Genomic DNA, 18,742 nt, shown 5'->3' with positions numbered 1-18,742 from the left:
TACGTCCCAGAAATATATTAAATTGGTGAAATATTACACGGTGTAAAGGTGTGTGTGTGTGTGTGAGTGGAGATAAGCTTCACACTTCAGCAAGCAGAACCTCTGAAACTCACTTTTATTTTTCTGCCTGAATAAAGATAAAAAAAACCTTCCTTTTCTTAAAAGGTCAAATTAATGTCTCTGTTTCTCTTTCTCTCTTCCTTGCTCTTTCTTCTCTCCCTTTCTTTCACTCGCATGCTCTTTTCTCTCTCTAACTTCCTCTTGCTCTTTTCTTTCTTGTTTCATCTTTCGTGTTCAACACTTTTCTTTTGCATTCTTCACTTCTAACATTCTTCATCTTTCTCTCTCAATGCCTCTGGCCGCATTCTTCATCTCTCTTTTTTCATCTCACTTTCTTTATCTCTCACTCCCTTTCTCCATTTAAAATTATTCACCATTGTCTTTCTTTACCTCTCTCTCCTTTACACAATTTTCATCTCTCTCATCCTATCCTAATCGATCTTGATATTGCTTTCATCTCTCTCTCCTTGTTAATCTCTCTCTCTCTCTCTCTCTCTCTCTCTCTCTCTCTGTCTCTATCTCTTTCTCTGTGGCTTGTCAATCTTTGCTTTGATATTCACATGGAACAGTCTCAGAATTACATGGCTTAAAGGTTAGAGAAGCAGTTTTGGGACCAAAAGGTCACTGGCTTGATTCCCTGGATCAGCAGGAGAATGTGTGGGTGGGTTGGGGAAGTGAGTGACCAGCACTTTCCTCTTCCTCTGCATCCGTAGCTAAAGTGCTCTTTGAGCAAGACACCTAACCCGCAGCTACCCAGTGCTGTGTGCACGTGATGAATAAAGGCTCAAAATTCCTCCAAGTTCACCTACTTTGGTACGTTTTCTCAAGGCCAGGCAACATGACATTAAATATTTTGTGTTTATGCTTTAGGATGCTTTGAGACGTTCATACTGGACACTGTACTTAGTCTTAGACCTCATCTCATCTCATTATCTCAAGCCACTTTATCCTGTTCAACAGGGTCGCAGGCAAACTGGAGCCTATCCCAGCTGACTACGGGCGAAAGGCGGGGTACACCCTGGACAAGTCGCCAGGTCATCACAGGGCTGACACATAGACACAGACAACCATTCACACTCACATTCACACCTATGGTCAATTTAGAGTCACCAGTTAACCTAACCTGCATGTCTTTGGACTGTGGGGGAAACCGGAGCACCCGGAGGAAACCCACGCGGACACGGGGAGAACATGCAAACTCCACACAGAAAGGCCCTCACCGGCCACGGGGCTCGAACCCGGACCTTCTTGCTGTGAGGCGACAGCGCTAACCACTACACCACCGTGCCGCCCCGTAATGTAATGTAATTAAGCATTAAATTGTAACCATTGTCATTCAAAATTTCATGAGCAAGGAAATTTAAGTAGCTGGACCTTCATAAATTTTAGAGTCCTACATACTCTTGGTGTCTGCCTCTCGACTGGGAGATCGCAAGTTCTATTCATGGTTGGGTCATACCAAAGACCATCATAAAAATGGTACCGACTCCCATCTGGTGAGGCATGTTGCAATACAAATGCAAGTAGGGAGTAAAACTCTTGCGGTTACCAGAGGACTAGCCCGCCACTGTAACCCTAGCTGTATACATGAGAGGCCAAGGGTTATCAAAATGGAGATCAGTGCCACACCCATACACCTTAAAGAATTCGTTAGTACTGGGATGGGAGACTGCCTGGGAAGACCAGATTCTGGTGTGAGAGGGACTTTGACTTTTTTTGACATACTCTTGAGATCGCGAGTTCTACTTGTGGTTAGGTCATACCAAAGACCATCATAAAAATGGTACTTACTCCCATCTGGTGAGGCATGCCGCAGTACAAATGCAAGTGGGGAGTCAAACTCTCGCGGTTACCAGAGGACTAGCCCGCCACTGTAACCCAAGCTATGTAATAGGCGAGAGGCCAAGGGCTATAGAAATGGAGATCGTCACCACCCAATGTGCCGTGAGGGCCTGGTTAGTACTGGGATGGGAGACTGTTTGGGAAGACCAGGTCCTGGCACGGGAGGGACTTTGACATACCCTTGATCTAGCATAACAATTATTTTTTAATTGGTATTGTGAAATGTAGTGGTATTTATTGTTTATAGACTAAGGTTTGAGGTTAAAGGAAGCTGCAACTAATTCTCCACCTACAGCTGGCACAAAAACTCAACTTGAAATTTCATCTCGTCAAATAATATTATCATCCATCCATCCATCCATCCATCCATTATCTGTAGCCGCTTATCCTGTTCTACAGGGTCGCAGGCAAGCTAGAGCTTATCCCAGCTGACTATGGGTGAGAGGGGGGGTACACCCTGGACAAGTCACCAAATTACCACTTACAAAGCACCATGGACACAGCATAATGTAGTATGTCTCCATTTTGAACCTACTTGTTTAAAGAAGAGACACAGAAACCTTTTCTTTCACTCCATTCTGTGGACGTTGACTCCATCCAGTGGCCGTGATCCGGTAATAAGCGCCAACAGCAGATGCATTTAAAACCGTTCTCTTTTTTTAAAACTCTCAAATCCAGAGCACTGAGTCATAATAACATGCTGTTAAAAATACTTTATTTTGCAGAATATTAAAAAAACAACTAATATATATATTTTTTGCATTCCACAAATAATATATACATAAATCAATGACGTGTCACTTGTGAAGATATTGCATCCACCTTGACCAGGCTAATAGAAAAAAAAATACATCAGCTTCTTGAGACGATTTAACAGAAGGTGCACATGAACAAAGCGTGAAGGATAAACAGATAGTAAAAAACGGTGAATTCCTGATTTTTACACGTCAGATGATCAATTGGTAATAATAAACTACTTGTCGTGGTTCATCCGAATTTAGAATAAATACAGTGTTTTGCCAAGTGGAGTGATAGGAGTTGAATTTTGCTGAATGGTAATATTAACCATTTTGATGTTTACGCTGAAGGATGCTTGGGTCTTCTTGCCTATTAATTCCTGATTTCCCAAAGTGACCCGGTCTTTATGTGGCAAAATCTGTAGTTTATTCTTTGTCATCATTTTAGCACCTTAAATTTAATAGTCTTGTCCTTGTCTGTGTAATTATTACAGACATTGGAAAAAAAAAAAAAAAACAACGTATTGTGCAGTACTGTAGATTTTCCGATACAATTTTTGTGGGTCATTAAAATGGATTGAACATTGAATGCCCACATTACTTTCATTTCAAACTACTGGAATAAACAATTGTAAGAAAGGTGATGTTAGTTTTTAGACTAGCGTACTCAAGACAGGGGCATAATTCACAGTTATTCCATGAAATCGAGCCATACATGAGCTGATAGCCGACAAGGAGCGTAGCACTGAGTTGTCAGTAAGTCATGTACGACGAGATTGAGTGGAATAACTGTTTTATTCTATCCACATTCACTGGATTTTGAGAAACAGAGCATTTTTATTTAATTTTTTGCAAGTTCGATACATAAATACTTTGTACAAAATGTCCGACAAAATAATTTCTGCTTAGAATGTAAATAAACTGGTGAAATGACAGTAGCAATTTGTGAAAAATGTGATAATAATAATGCTTGAAATTTAATATATATATATATATATATATATATATATATATATATATATATATACGTTCTTACTGTCAAATACTTTCATTCCATATTTTGTTGCTTTTTTCGGGGGTTTTGTTTTCGAGTAGAGTTTTTATTTTGTCCTCGGTTGGTTCAGTAACACACGCCGCCATTTTCTTCTTCTTCAGGTTTTTTTTGGTGTTTTTAAAGCAACTTAAAGGTGCATTACTGCCACCGATTGGGCTGGAGTGTGGAACAGCAGATACTGGGGGTTGGGGGACTATGTTATTTTAGCTATTTCTATTTCTTTTAAATACTTGATAAAGTAATATATCTGACATGATGTGCTACGCCATTTTGTTTTTCTCTACTCACGGTATATAAGCTGATATCCTAGTAATAGAGTAGCCAATCAAAGTGCGCAATTGCTCATATCCAGTGAATGTGGATAGAATAATTAATATTATTGGTATTGTATACTAATATAGAGCAGGGGTTCTCAAAGTGGGGTCCAAGAACCTAAAGGGGCCAATATAGCATAGACAGGGGGTCCAAGATTTTTACATTATGTGGTGGAAAATCACAACCCACCATTATAAAATTGTTATATTAATTATTGAGACTACTTCTTCAACCCATGACCAGGAAGGGCCATCACTGATGACCTTTTACCAGTCCATTGTTGGTGTGTGTAGGGCATTTAAACTTGGCAGAGCCCTTCCCTCTCCAAACTTGATCAATGGACAATTTAGAGTAGCCAGTTAGCCTAAATGCATGTCTTTGGACTGTGGGGAGAACTGGAGCACACGGAAGAAACCCATGCAAATATGAGGAGAACATGGAAACCCCACAGAGAAAGGCCCCTGTCAGCCACTGGGCTTGAACCCAGAATCTTCTTGCTGTGAGGCAACAGTGCTAACCACTACACCACCATGCCACTCCAATTATTGAGACTGGCATAAAGTTATTAGCCAGTTTCACTGGTTACGCGAATTGAATCCCAACCATAATAACTGAACATCAATTAATCTTATAAATAATGTCAACTTGTCAAATGTTGGTGGAAAGTTCAGGAATAAAAGGCTCTATAGCTCCACGCTCCTAAGTGTGGCAACGGGAAAAAAATTCACTATGTTCACCAGGTATCAAATCCAAAGGATTCATGGAATCATCCACGGAATTTGTTTTACAGTTAAAGGGGCGGAAAAATCACTGTTTTACAACCACTGATATACACTATTTAGCCAAACGTCTTGTGGACACCTGACCATCATGCCCACATGTGCTGTTTGAATAGATTTAGTCCCTATTTGCTGTTACAATAACCTCCGCTCTTCTGGTAATTTTTCCACTTCTCATTTCCACTTCTGGGAATCATTTAGAGCGTGGCTGTGGGCATTTGTGTGCATTCAATGACAAGAGCATGAGGGAGGTCAGGTAAGGTACTGATGTTGGGTGTGGAGAACCGGGATGCAGTCAGAGTTCTGGAGTTCCAGTTCATCCCAAATGTGTTCAGTGGGGATTGGGTCATGGCTCTGTTTTGTGCAGGACACTCAAGTTCTTCCACTCCAAACTTGGCAAACCATATCTTCCTGGAGCTTGCTTTGTGCACAGGGTTATTGTCGTGCTGGAACAAGTTTGGGCCTCTTAGTTCCAGTGAAGGGAAATTGTAATGCAACAGAATGCAAAGACATTCTATACAATTACGGTATGTGTTTCTGACTTTGGGGAAGGCCCACACGATGGTGTAATAGCCAGGTGTCCACAAACTTTTGGCAATGCAGAGTAGTTTTATTACCCATATTCGTATGTGTTTACATGCCTGTTAGATTTGTCATGAAAAAAAAAACAGCAATCTCACTCATTTTTCAGGCCATCTAAAAAAAAAACACTTTAAACCTGAGGTCCCTTAAAAGAAATGCTCCAAAAGGACTTTGTGCTCAAAGCTACTGTGCAAACATTTGCTAGTGGTTTTGTCGCCACAAATTTCAGTTTGCCATTTAACGTAAAGTGAATGTGGGAAGGCCCTTTTCCAGTTCTTGACCCAAGCACCAAAATAGAGTTTGGGGTTAAAAGTAGCATTGCCATATCTCTCTATAAGAGAAAGCAGGCTTTAAAAGCCCTGAGCTCGTTTCATTCGGCGTAAAAAGTTCCTCTTTTCCTCAAGAAGCTCCTGGATCCGTTTGTTGCGTGTTCGTTCCCGCAGGAAGACGCGCCCTCTTCTTGGAATGATGTTGTTTTCAGGGAACTCATTGTCCACGCCACTAATTTGGAAAGGGATCTCAATGGCATTGTTGTCCTCTTCTTTGATAGCTGGGCTGGTTGTTGTCACCTTCTTTGTCACTGGTGCTGATGTGGTCATTGCCACTGTGTTTGGCATTGTCATGGTGGATGATGATTCCATGTTTTCTTCAGGTGATGACGTTTCTGGCATCAGTGTTGTCAATATTTGCACCACGTTGGCATTGGTGATTGTTTCTGTCTTGTGCCAACCTGAAGTGGTTAACTCCTCATCCTCACTGATTTGGACCCTCATTCCAACTTTTTCAGGGTGGGCACTACTGCTAACTTGGGATTCATCAAACTCAGGAGTTGTGCTGGTCACCAAAGTGAAGTCTACCGGTACCTCATCCATTCCAGTGATGCTATTGTTATCTGTATCAGGGTTAACTGTTGTGTTTTGTATCACATCATCGACAATGGACAAGGTTACGTTGGCATTTGAAGTCTGGGTTGTAACGGCTAGTGGCATAGGTGTGTTTGAATCAGTGAAGAAGTTGCTTGATGTGTTCATGGGAACATTTGGAGTTGTAGCTTCTACCTTAATGCCTGTTGTAAGGATCATGTTATATTCTGTATATGAAATACTTTTGGTAGTGGTTCCTGTCAGTGTGGCAGATGGAGGTCTTGTGGTTTTCACAGTGAAATTGAAGCTTCTTATGCTTACTCTTGGCGTCGTTAGTGGATGACCCATTGGTGTAGCGATGCTTGTTGTGCTGGCAGTCCTGCAGGAATTGCAGCAGATGCGCTGGAAGGTAGGTATCTTACAATACTGCTGGAGCGTCACCATCTTGCACAACATAGAGCGGTCAGTGTGACACCGTGCGCCTATAACACAACAGAGTGAAGATATCAGACGAGGTGAAGAAAGCAGGAACTAAAGCTATGATTTATGCATAAGCATATGCAAGTGCAAGGAAGTATGTGTGTGTATGTGTGTGTGTGTAACAGCAAAAAGAAGCAAAAGGAATAGAATAAGAGACAGTTTATTTAGTAATCATGGAAAACAGAAAACCAGACTCAGTAGACTTTGCATTCACTTTTTTTTTTTTACGTATTCTTCAGCTTGCACTGAATGGAAAACAATTAAAAATTTGTTATTGGTTGAGTTGGAAAAGTTGGCTGATGAAAGGAGGCTGCAACGAGTGTTTGAAAATATTCACTAGATTGTGTGTTCTATGGATAGCCATGAAAATATTTTTTTTAATCATCTGATTGACTTCCCATTAAAGCTAGATTGCCTTTCAGATTTTTCAAGTGTAGGTCATTAAAAAAAATTTCCCTGACACCTGATTATTTTTGTTTAGTGGACTGAAAGCTACTGAATTCGAATCATAGACTTCCAATTTTATTCTTTTTTTAAAAATAGAACAATTAATGAATTTAGGGACATGTGGCCCTAAATTCTCCGCTATTTTTTCCTGCTTCACCATGACCCAATTCAAGATACTACGTCATGCATCACATGGTCTGCTTTCCCTGTTCGCGCAAGGCATTGTGGGATACAAGAAACAGGAGAGAAAAATGGAGGACGTGAGTGTGCGAATGAAACGTGAAAGACCGACTACAGTAACGGAAAGAAAGCGAGAAGAAAAGACGTTATGTTATATACGAAGGAAAGGAAACGCAGGACCAAACTAATAAATATAGGCATCCAGCGAGCACCTCGGTGTGATCAGCTGTTCATTTAGTGACATAATGATGTAACCGTCAGTGCACAGTCAAAGGTAAACCTGCACATGTGCACACACACGGACTTCCTCTGTCTACTTGACTGCGCGAAGAAGCGAGTGATTTCATGGACATTATTTGCTTGGGAATCCCTTCAAATTAAATAACTTCGCAGCCTCAGAATGACCTGATATTTTGTGAGAAATTACACAAATAAACATGTTTATTTTTTTCACAGTCCGGTTTCCATCAAATCCTGCGCTCTGATTGGCTGGCGAGCGGGTCAGTATCCTACGGTACGGACCCCAGTTATGGACCCCGGTTATGGACCTCTGGCAACTTGCTCGTTCACATCAACAACAAACATAGTAGCATTTTTTGTCAACATTTATCTTTTTTAATAAGATTTATTTATACAACCCCGATTCCAAAAAAGTTGGGACAAAGTACAAATTGTAAATAAAAACAGAATGCAATGATGTGGAAGTTTCAAAATTCCATATTTTATTCAGAATAGAACATAGATGACATATCAAATGTTTAAACTGAGAAAATGTATCATTTAAAGAGAAAAATTAGGTGATTTTAAATTTCATGACAACAACACATCTCAAAAAAGTTGGGACAAGGCCATGTTTACCACTGTGAGTCATCCCCTTTTCTCTTTACAACAGTCTGTAAACATCTGGGGACTGAGGAGACAAGTTGCTCAAGTTTAGGGATAGGAATGTTAACCCATTCTTGTCTAATGTAGGATTCTAGTTGCTCAACTGTCTTAGGTCTTTTTTGTCGTATCTTCCGTTTTATGATGCGCCAAATGTTTTCTATGGGTGAAAGATCTGGACTGCTGGCCAGTTCAGTACCCGGACCCTTCTTCTACGCAGCCATGATGCAGTATGTGGTTTGGCATTGTCATGTTGGAAAATGCAAGGTCTTCCCTGAAAGAGACGTCGTCTGGATGGGAGCATATGTTGCTCTAGAACCTGGATATACCTTTCAGCATTGATGGTGTCTTTCCAGATGTGTAAGCTGCCCATGCCACATGCACTAATGCAATCCCATACCATCAGAGATGCAGGCTTCTGAACTGAGCGCTGATAACAACTTGGGTCGTCCTTCTCCTCTTTAGTCCGAATGACACGGCGTCCCTGATTTCCATAAAGAACTTCAAATTTTGATTCGTCTGACCACAGAACAGTTTTCCACTTTGCCACAGTCCATTTTAAATGAGCCTTGGCCCAGAGAAGACGTCTGCGCTTCTGGATCATGTTTAGATACGGCTTCTTCTTTGAACTATAGAGTTTTAGCTGGCAACGGCGGATGGCACGGTGAATTGTGCTCACAGATAATGTTCTCTGGAAATATTCCTGAGCCCATTTTGTGATTTCCAATACAGAAGCATGCCTGTATGTGATGCAGTGCGTCTAAGGGCCCGAAGATCACGGGCACCCAGTATAGTTTTCCGGCCTTGACCCTTACGCACAGAGATTCTTCCAGATTCTCTGAATCTTTTGATGATATTATGCACTGTAGATGATGATATGTTCAAACTCTTTGCAATTTTACACTGTCAAACTCCTTTCTGATATTGCTCCACTATTTGTCGGCGCAGAATTAGGGGGATTGGTGATCCTCTTCCCATCTTTACTTCTGAGAGCCGCTGCCACTCCAAGATGCTCTTTTTATACCCAGTCATGTTAATGACCTATTGCCAATTGACCTAATGAGTTGCAATTTGGTCCTCCAGCTGTTCCTTTTTTGTACCTTTAACTTTTCCAGCCTCTTATTGCCCCTGTCCCAACTTTTTTGAGATGTGTTGCTGTCATGAAATTTCTAATGAGCCAATATTTGGCATGACATTTCAAAATGTCTCACTTTCGACATTTGATATGTTGTCTATGTTCTATTGTGAATACAATATCAGTTTTTGAGATTTGCAAATTACTGCATTCTGTTTTTATTTACAATTTGTACTTTGTCCCAACTTTTTTGGAATTGGGGTTGTAAGATTATCCAAAAGCTTATAAATTTTTGCCAGCATTTCTCAGGAGAATAGCGTTAATTTTACAGCATGGATAGCGATAACGACAGTCTTCACAGCGAAAGTGAGTTTTACTACCCTGAGGAAGAAGAAATAAAAGAAAACATTGCAGGAGAAAGTTAAAAACCTGTAACTTGCTAACGCCGAACAAAAACATGGCTGAATCCTGAATGACTCAATTTTGTATAAATAGGGGACTACATAGGCAGCAAAATTTAGTTTTTTCCTGCCATGGAAGTGCACTTGTATACCGAGGAGGAAGCCATTTGCATTACAGCCATGAACGAGGATTCAAAATGGTTGCTCGCGTGGCTCGCCTCGGCTCGGTTTTCCCTTTCGGGCGCTCTCGTTTTCTGCTAGAATTTGGTAAAGAAAAAAATAAATATATTATTTACCAGCTTAAGGTCGGTCCGTATGGTGAAATACCATGACCTCGGCCCAGAGGGCCTCGCTCAGTACTTTCAAGACCTCCGTCACGGTATTTCAGAGGGAACTAAATTTCACTGATTTTATGAAATCGAAAGGGCGTCTCGCTGTAATGGAATGTTGGAAGTTGTTTTGAATATCAATACACTATCTGGAGTCATCGATTTGCAATCTACCAAAAAAAAAAACTCAAAGAAGTTGATGTCCAAGGCTTCAAGTTTTGACAAGAATTCAAAACGTTTGTCCTTACATTCAATGCATCAAATGGTTCTGGATAATAATATCAGAAATGAGCTTCTCCATTCCTACCTCTTCACACAGTAACCTATCTGCAGTCACTTTTTTTTTAATGACTGTATTTTGTGTAACTCTGTGTTTGTGAATGCACTGTTATTTACATATTTATCATTTATCAACTTAGGTTTAAACTTTAAATCTTTTTTGTTTTTGTTTTACTGATCCGACAAATCTAGCATCTGCAAAAAGCACACTGGTCTCTCGAGTCTTTCAGATAATGAATCCTTACAGATAACAAGTGTCCAATTAATGGGTTGCTCTTAAGAAGCTAAGGGTAGAATTAGTCAGAATATAAATGAGCATTGTACATTTAATGAAAAACTGCACTCATTTGAAAGTTTGCTTCATTTATATTTAGTTGTCGAGACAAGAGGCATGTTACATTACATTACATTACATTCTAGGCATTTAGCACATGCTCTTATCCAGAGGTCCAGGGTGTACCCCACCTCTCACCCATAGTCAGCTGGGATAAGCTCCAGCTTGCCCACGACCCTGCGCAGGATAAGCGGTCATGGATAATGGATGGATGGATCTTATCCAGAGCGACATACAACACACCCAGAGCAGCCTGGGGAGCAATAGCCCCTAAGCATAACTATGTCATCACTTGTTTACTGCAATGCATTGTGGGGGATAGCCAGGGTCGTTAGTTGAGCGATATGACGGATGTCAGATTAATTGTACGTGAGAGCGATGTGAGAGGAGTGATTTTGCCATGCTCTGTCATGGAAGACAGTGAAATTGCTGATTTAAAGAGGTGGATAACATGTTGAGGATTTACAGCAGGAAAATCAGAATCCAAATCAAGCTTGGTGAGAAGGTAAGAGTCTAGACCGAGTCTACTACACTGTACAACAATAACATGAAATCTCAGAACTTCTTATTTTTGAGGATGTATACTGCACCAGCTAAACTTTATCGAGAAAACAAATCTATCTGAATATCAGGAACTGGCACGGAGCAGTGCTCTTGTAGGGGATTCATGGGCGAGTAATGGTCCGAGTGATAAATGAGTGATTAGTAGGGCTGTCAAACGATTAAAAAATTTAATCGCGATTAATCTCAGAATTTCATATAGTTAATCGCGATTAATCGCATTTTTTAAAATCTATGTAAATGAATAAGGCTTTTAAAGTGAAATGTTACAATTAAAATGAACACACTTTATGCTAAAAGTACTTGTTAAAAACTGCTGGGACAAGAGAAAATGGTAAGGGAGTTTATTCACTCACATACTAGGCAGTACTGAACATACAAAACACAAAATTGGATTTTGTGATGGATTAGGGAGCTGTAGTCTCAAATACAAAACATGTAGTCACATACTACTGTGTCTCAGTTCAGACATGTGTGACAAAAGAAAATATAATGAAATAAAACTTCAATTGTGCTGGAGTTGTATTCAGTCACAGCCTATAGGACTTCACAGTGCTGCCCAAACAAAAATAAATTGCAGTTGGACTTCAAGAAAGACATTTAGTGTCATATCACAGTGCTACAGCATACTGAAATCTCACTTTACAAAAGTATTTTAGAACTGCAAAGTGCTAGCCTGGGCCCGCCCATCCTAAGCGTGACGCAACACGAGAGCCTGTTTCGAGCTTAGTCTGGCCAGGCAGGCTATCTACAGCATTTCCAAGCTCCCGAAAAATCGGGAACCAATCAACTTTGAGCATCTCCAACAGCCCTGGGTAGAGGCGTGTTCAAGGCAGTGACGTAGTAGAACTGCGACCGGAAGCCATAGATTGTTTACAGAATCTATGCCGGAAGCGCTTCATTCACATCACGAACATGGAGCAGCGGCAAGCCTTTGACACAGCGGTAGATGCTGTATTGAAAGCATTCAACGGGAAGTTCTCATTGAAAACGGAGCAAAGAGCAGCCCTGGAGGTATTTATCTTCTTCCTGTTACTCAAGCAGTTTCCGTCGCATCACATACGTCAGAGGAAAGAGTGATGTGATTGGTTTAAGCTTCGTCACAGCCTTTTCTGGCTTCGACCAGTAGCAAACTGAGGCATTTCAGGGAGGCGGGTCAACCACGGGCTCTGGGAAACGGTTTGGCTTCGTTAAACACTGCATTGTTCTGTCTAACCGGTTTTAACCATGCCTAAAGTGAATTGCTGTGTGCCTTACTTTGTTTCCACAACAAAGAGAAGACCTCTTTTGAGCTTTTATCAGCTACCAGTCGAGAAGAAAGAAATGGATAAGTTTAATCCACAACGAAAACCTTTGAACTGAATCAGAATGGAAAGATTTTTTTTTTTTGTAATGTTTCCTGATATCAAGTTTTATTTAACTAATCACTAGGGCTGTCCAGGGCTTGGCCAGACCAAATGCTCGGAGAGCTTTGAAGTTGCGTTAGCCAGGCTAGCAAAGTGCATACCAAAACCAACTCAATCACACTCTTCTTTTGAAATGAAACTTGTGAAATGAAACTTCCCGTTTAACAGACCTTTCTCCATCACTCACACTTACTGTTATTGAAGCAGCGCGCGACAAGCCTCAACATGAACTACGGGTGACTCACAGGGCCAAATTAGAATTTGCATTAACGGCACTATTTTTTTAATCGCGATAAATTGAGATCGCATTAATGCGTTATTATCGCGTTAACTTCGACAGCCCTAGTGATTAGTTAAATAAAACTTGATGTCAGGAAACATTACCAAAAAAAAATCTTTCCATTCTGATTCAGTTCAAAGGTTTTCGTTGTGGATTAAACTTATCCATTTCTTTCTTCTCTTCTTCTCGACTGGTAGCTGATAAAAGCTCAAAAGAGGTCTTCTCTTTGTTGTGGAAACAAAGTAAGGCACACAGCAATTCACTTTAGGCATGGTTAAAACCGGTTAGACAGAACAATGCAGTGTTTAACGAAGGTAAAAGTAAACAATACGGTGGAACTGACCCCGGGTATCACCCATAATGTATTGCAGTAAACAAGCGATGATGTAGTTATGGGTTAGCGTTATTGGGGGTTAAGTACCTTGCTCAAGGGCACTTCAGCCATTTGTGCTGGTCCAGGGAATTGAACCGGTGACCTTTTGGTTCCAAAGCTACTTCTGTAACCATTCGGCCATGTTAGGTAAAAGTCTGTGTTTGTAAATATGTACACCTTCTGAAATCCACTGCAATTCCAGCAGGAAAGTCTCTCTATAATGATAATAAGTCATTATAATCTGAGAAAGACACAGAAAGGCCAGGCGTTTTGTCTTTTTCAGAACACATTTTTTATTCCTACTTTTGCAGTTGTTCATGACAGAAACTGAAACAATGAGATGCACTTCCCGCTCCATTAAATATATAGATATAGAGTTGTTCTCTTAAGAAAAATAAATTGACTGTATTGAAAGATACAAGTTCACAGTAACTTTGGTAAAACACTTCATTACTTTGAGACCAGTCAATCTATTGGTAAATCAAATAGTCACAAAAATAAATCAATCGGTCATTGGTTAAATAAAATACAGGATTTCGATGACGATGTAAAAACTGGCATGGCACGCGTAAGTGTCATATATATGTATATATTTATATATGTGTATATATTAAACATTTACAAAACATTAATAAATTTTCCCTGATAAATCAAAGTGCATATAGACGCAGTGCACGTAAAGTCCATCTGAATGTTTTCCCCACATTAGCCAGCCAAGACGCAGCAGGCTGATTGAAGTAACCCAACAGTTACTTATAGGATATAATATTAACTTTTTTTTTTTCTGAGAAGTAAAGAGTTAACAGTCATAAACTTTATTAAATACAGTCAACACCAATGTTTATTTACAAGATCGCACTGCGAGGTCTGGCTTTGCCCCACGTTTGCTGCACGGCTTTTTAGCAAGAAACTTCGGATAGCTCGCTACATAGTCACAACAGAAATGTGTGTTTCACAATACAATAACACGTCTGAAGTGATAAAGAGAGGCCAAATGTCACTTTTTTCTACCTCCCCCCCCAAACCCACTGGGTAGTCGGCATTTTAGGGAGTATGTTATGTATCTCCGTTTGCTTGGTTCTGTAATGTTTGGTAGAAGCTGCCTCTGGTTCTGTGTGTTACGATACGATATGATACGATACGATATGATACGAGTTCTATGAGTAAAGCCATACTTTCGCAAATAGAAATGCCGATACATTCAAATCCAGTGTAAGGCATTGTTCTCGCGCTCAGTGTCTCAATAAATGACATGAAGATGAAGGTGTATGAGGTATTTTCATGGATCACTTTCGTTTGTGAGTCCATCAGGAACCGAGAGAAACACACAGTCACACACGTATACAACGTATACACACTCACGCAAAAACATGACACACTTTCATCAATGTCGATGATGTGTGAGGTGGGTGAAATGTGCTCGATCTAAAGAGCGATCATCTCAGCAAGATAATGAATGAAACTAGAACGACAACAACAAAAATGTCAAACTGGTTCTCTCTAAAACGAAAAAATAAAAAATATATATATATGGAGAGGCAACTGGCTGAGCATGTCCTGCATAATATATGTCTACCCTCTTCCCCCTAAAACACTTTACATCTGTTATTAAATTCTTCGAGATCTGTATTTTATGTAAAAGTTTAAAAATTACACATAACAGTCAAGGATTAAAGCAATTGATAGCAGTCAAAAGGGTAGGCAAATAAGCTACAGCTTATTCATGATAAAACAAATTATTAATTATGTTATTGATATTCATATAGGTATGTATAAGTACAAATTATATATATATATATATATATATATATATATATATATATATATATATATATATATATATAAACATAGCAAGCACAAATAAGCTGCATTTATTGAATATTTTCTTTAACAGTCAGAGATGATGGATGATGAGGTGGTGTGGCATTCAATCGTGTGCCATAAAGAGACCCTGTTTTTTTTTTTTTTTTAATTTTCACCTGGACGTTCCACCTCATATACGCCAGCATGTATCCGAGCACTTCAACAGCACTTCCCATGTTTACAGGTTCATACGTATAAATCATATATCTCTGTCCCTTTTTTTTTTCAGTCTGAGAATGGACTAAGATGTGAAATGCGCAGTTAGCAAGTTTCTTTTTTTTCTTTTTTACCTCATTGTGACAAGTTCACATTCACAATAAAGCTTTAGTAATATTTTTCCTCACACACCTGCACCTCAGGTGGCACTTTTACATACGGTAGATGCCGTCAAATGTAACCAATGGCAAAAGAGCGCCTCGCAAACGGGCAGCTCCATCCCAAATAATCCTCAGCATCAACTGACCTACAGGGTGCAGATCAAACCGCGAACCTCACCCCTCTTCCTCTGATAAACTTTTCTTTTACTTTTTTTTGTATAGATTTGTTCACAATTTCTGACTGGCCAGCATTCACAACACAGAGCTCCACAAAGGAGAGAGAGAGAGAGTGAGAGAGAGAGAGAGAGAGAGAGAGAGAGAGAGAGAGAACAGAGAAATTGCCCCTTGTCAGAGATGCCCGGAGAAAGAGGACCACCACCCGGGAAAATATAAGCGATAGAGCGTTGGTGCTGTAGGCTGATCAGGGGAGTTTGCCCAGCAGAGCGAAGGAGAGAGAGAGAGTGATGCTCCAGCCCAAAGAGGAGAGAGAGAAAAGCGGCATGGCTTGGCTTGACAGGGATGCTTTACTTGAGAACCTCTGCACCGGGTACTTAGGGTCATGGCGCGACAGCCACTGAATCAGGAAGTTGCCATGCTTGTTAAAATCCGACATGCCCTCTAAAACGAGAGAGAGAGAGAGAGAGAGAGAGAGTAGTCAGTGAGATAATGAACATTATTTTATCAACATTCACCGGATATGAGCTCTGATTGGCTACTCTACTACAAGGCTATCAGCTCATATACCGTGAGTAGAGAAAAACAAAATGGCAGAGTATTTTGGTGAACTGAGGATGAAATAAAAACTCTCCTCGAAAACAAAACCCCAAATAATACAAAAACAACAACAACAAAAAAACAAAATATGGAATAAAAGTATTTGATGATAAGAACGTATCTTTTTTTTTCAAGCATTATTATTATCACATTTTTCACAAATTGCTACTGTCATGCCGCCGGTTTGTTTACATAATAAGCAGAAATGATTTTGTTGGACGTTCTGTATAAAGTTTTTATTTATCAAATTTGCAAAAAATAAAAACGCTCCATTTCTCAAAATCCAGTGAATGTGGACATAAGAAAACAGTTATTCTACTCAATCTCGTCGTACATGATTTATAGCCAGCTCAGTGCTATGCACCTCGCCGGCTATCAGCTCATGTACGACTCGATTTTGTGGAATAACTGTTAAGTGTATGAAGTCAATGACACAACCTTTAAATTTTTCTGTAAAGGCATCTGGACCTCAAAGGTAATTCAGTGATTATATTAAAAACGTAAGCTATCCTGTCGCATTAGCTGTTGCTTATATTTAGATAGTTAGCACGAAAAATACTAAAAATGAACTTTCATGAATACGACTTAACATACTCTCGGAAATCCTATTAGATAATCTCTTTTCAGTTAGCTACCTAGCATTAGCAGTAAATATTCTTAAAATTATGAATATGACTTAAAATCCCTTCAGAAATAATGTCAAGTTAGCTCATTTTAGCCTGTTAGCTAAGCTTAGCATTATTTAGCAGTATGATTAAGAAATCCTCACAGATTAGTTCATACTAGCCTGTTAGCTTGTCTTAGCATATTCATATTTAGAAATACAACTTAAATTCCTCTCAGAAATCCTGACGTTAGCTCATATTGTCCAACTACAGTAGCTGGAATTAGTAGTAACATTTATAAAGCTTCATAACTATATCTTAAAGATCACCACAGTGATCCTGCCAAATTATTGCTGATTAGCCAGTTAGCTATTGTTAGAGGTGAAAATAATACACATTCAAGAACATTCTACATAAAAAATACTCTCAGGCATCATGTCAGATTCATTCCTTTTAGCTAGAATATGACCTAAAAAGCTTTTTAGAAAGTCAGTCAGATTAGTTTATTTTAGCTAGTTGGCTAGTGTAAGCAGTAAACATAATAACCATTCATAAATATGACTTCCAGAAAGTCAGGTTAGCTTATATTAGCCAACTAGTTAGCTTTAGCGTGAAGTTTATGAAATTGTGCGTTTAAATGGATCTTGTATAACAGCAGCCTCAGATATTCTGTCAGGTTAGCTCATATTTCCCAGTTAGCTAGTGTTAGCCATAGAGAATAAGATATTTGCGGACCTTAGAAATCCAGTCAGATTAGCTCTTATTAGCTAGCCGGCTAGTGTAAGCAGTAAACATAATAAACATTCATTAGTATTACTTACAAATCCTGAACTCTCAGAAATTCTGTCAGGTTCACTTATATGAGCCAACTAGCGAGTTTTAGCAATACATAATTTTAAAACCCCAATTCCAAAAAAGTTGGGATGCTGTAGAAAACGTAAATACAAACAGAATGTGAAAATTTGCAAATTGTGGAAACCCTATATTTCATTGAAAATAATATAAAGACAACATACCAAATATTGAAACAGAATTTTTTTTTTGTGTGTGTGTGTGTGTGTGTGTGTGTGTGTGTTTTGAAAAGTATATGGTAATTTGAATTTAGTGCCAGCAACATTCAAAAAAACTTGGGACAGGGACAAAAAAAGACTGAAAAAGTTGTGTAATAATAATAATAATAATAAAAAAGCCAACAACCCAACAATAGCAACAACAACAAACAACTAATTTGTTTAATTGGTAACAGGTAAGTTGTAACATTCATTGGGTATAAAAAGAGCATCCCAGAGAGGCGGAGTCTCTCAGAAGTAAAGATGGGGATGGGTTCAGCGCTCTCTGAAAGACTGTGTGGGCAAACAGTGCAACGATTTAAGAATAACATTCCTCAATGTGGGCGGCACGGTGGTGTAGTGGTTAGCGCTGTCGCCTCACAGCAAGAAGGTCTGGGTTCGATCCCTGTGGCCGGCGAGGGCCTTTCTGTGCGGAGCTTGCATGTTCTCCCCGTGTCCGTGTGGGTTTCCTCCGGGTGCTCCGGTTTCCCCCACAGTCCAAAGACATGCAGGTTAGGTTAACTGGTGGCTCTAAATTGACCGTAGGTGTGAATGTGAGTGTGAATGGTTGTCTGTGTCTATGTGTCAGCCCTGTGATGACCTGGCGACTTGTCCAGGGTGTACCCCGCCTTTCGCCCGTAGTCAGCTGGGATAGGCTCCAGCTTGCCTGCGACCCTGTAGAACAGGATAAAGCGGCTAGAGATAATGAGATGAGATGAGATGAGATCATCTATGGTACAGAATATCATTAAAAGATTCAGAGAATCTGGAGAAATCTCTGTATGCAAGAGACAAGGCTGAAAACTGGCACTGGATGCCTGTGATCTTCAGGCCCTCAGGAGACACTGCATTAAAAGCAGACACGTGTCTGTAGT

The 18,742-nt window shown here is 39.8% G+C and overlaps 1 protein-coding gene across 2 annotated transcripts in view; it reads right to left on the bottom strand.

Annotated features, from left to right (window-relative positions):
- Positions 1-2,600: 2,600 nt before the first annotated feature.
- The window catches only part of LOC132890444 (A disintegrin and metalloproteinase with thrombospondin motifs 2-like), a 344,549-nt gene continuing 328,407 nt past the window's right edge, over positions 2,601-18,742 (bottom strand). Inside the window, exons 22-23 of one of the 2 annotated variants that reach the window (XM_060927281.1) lie at positions 15,968-16,057; positions 2,601-6,714 (exon numbers count right to left, since the gene is read on the bottom strand). In XM_060927281.1, the coding sequence (XP_060783264.1) occupies positions 5,720-6,714; positions 15,968-16,057 (1,085 nt within the window). In that variant the 3' untranslated portion in view covers positions 2,601-5,719. The remainder of the gene's footprint in view (positions 6,715-15,967; positions 16,058-18,742) is intronic. The other variant, XM_060927282.1, reaches the window with a different exon arrangement.

Source organism: Neoarius graeffei, chromosome 8 (genome assembly GCF_027579695.1).
Source record: "Neoarius graeffei isolate fNeoGra1 chromosome 8, fNeoGra1.pri, whole genome shotgun sequence".
Taxonomy (NCBI): Eukaryota; Metazoa; Chordata; class Actinopteri; order Siluriformes; family Ariidae; genus Neoarius; species Neoarius graeffei.
The sequence above is the reverse complement of the archived record's forward strand: the minus strand, read 5'-3'. Positions and strand labels throughout refer to the sequence as shown.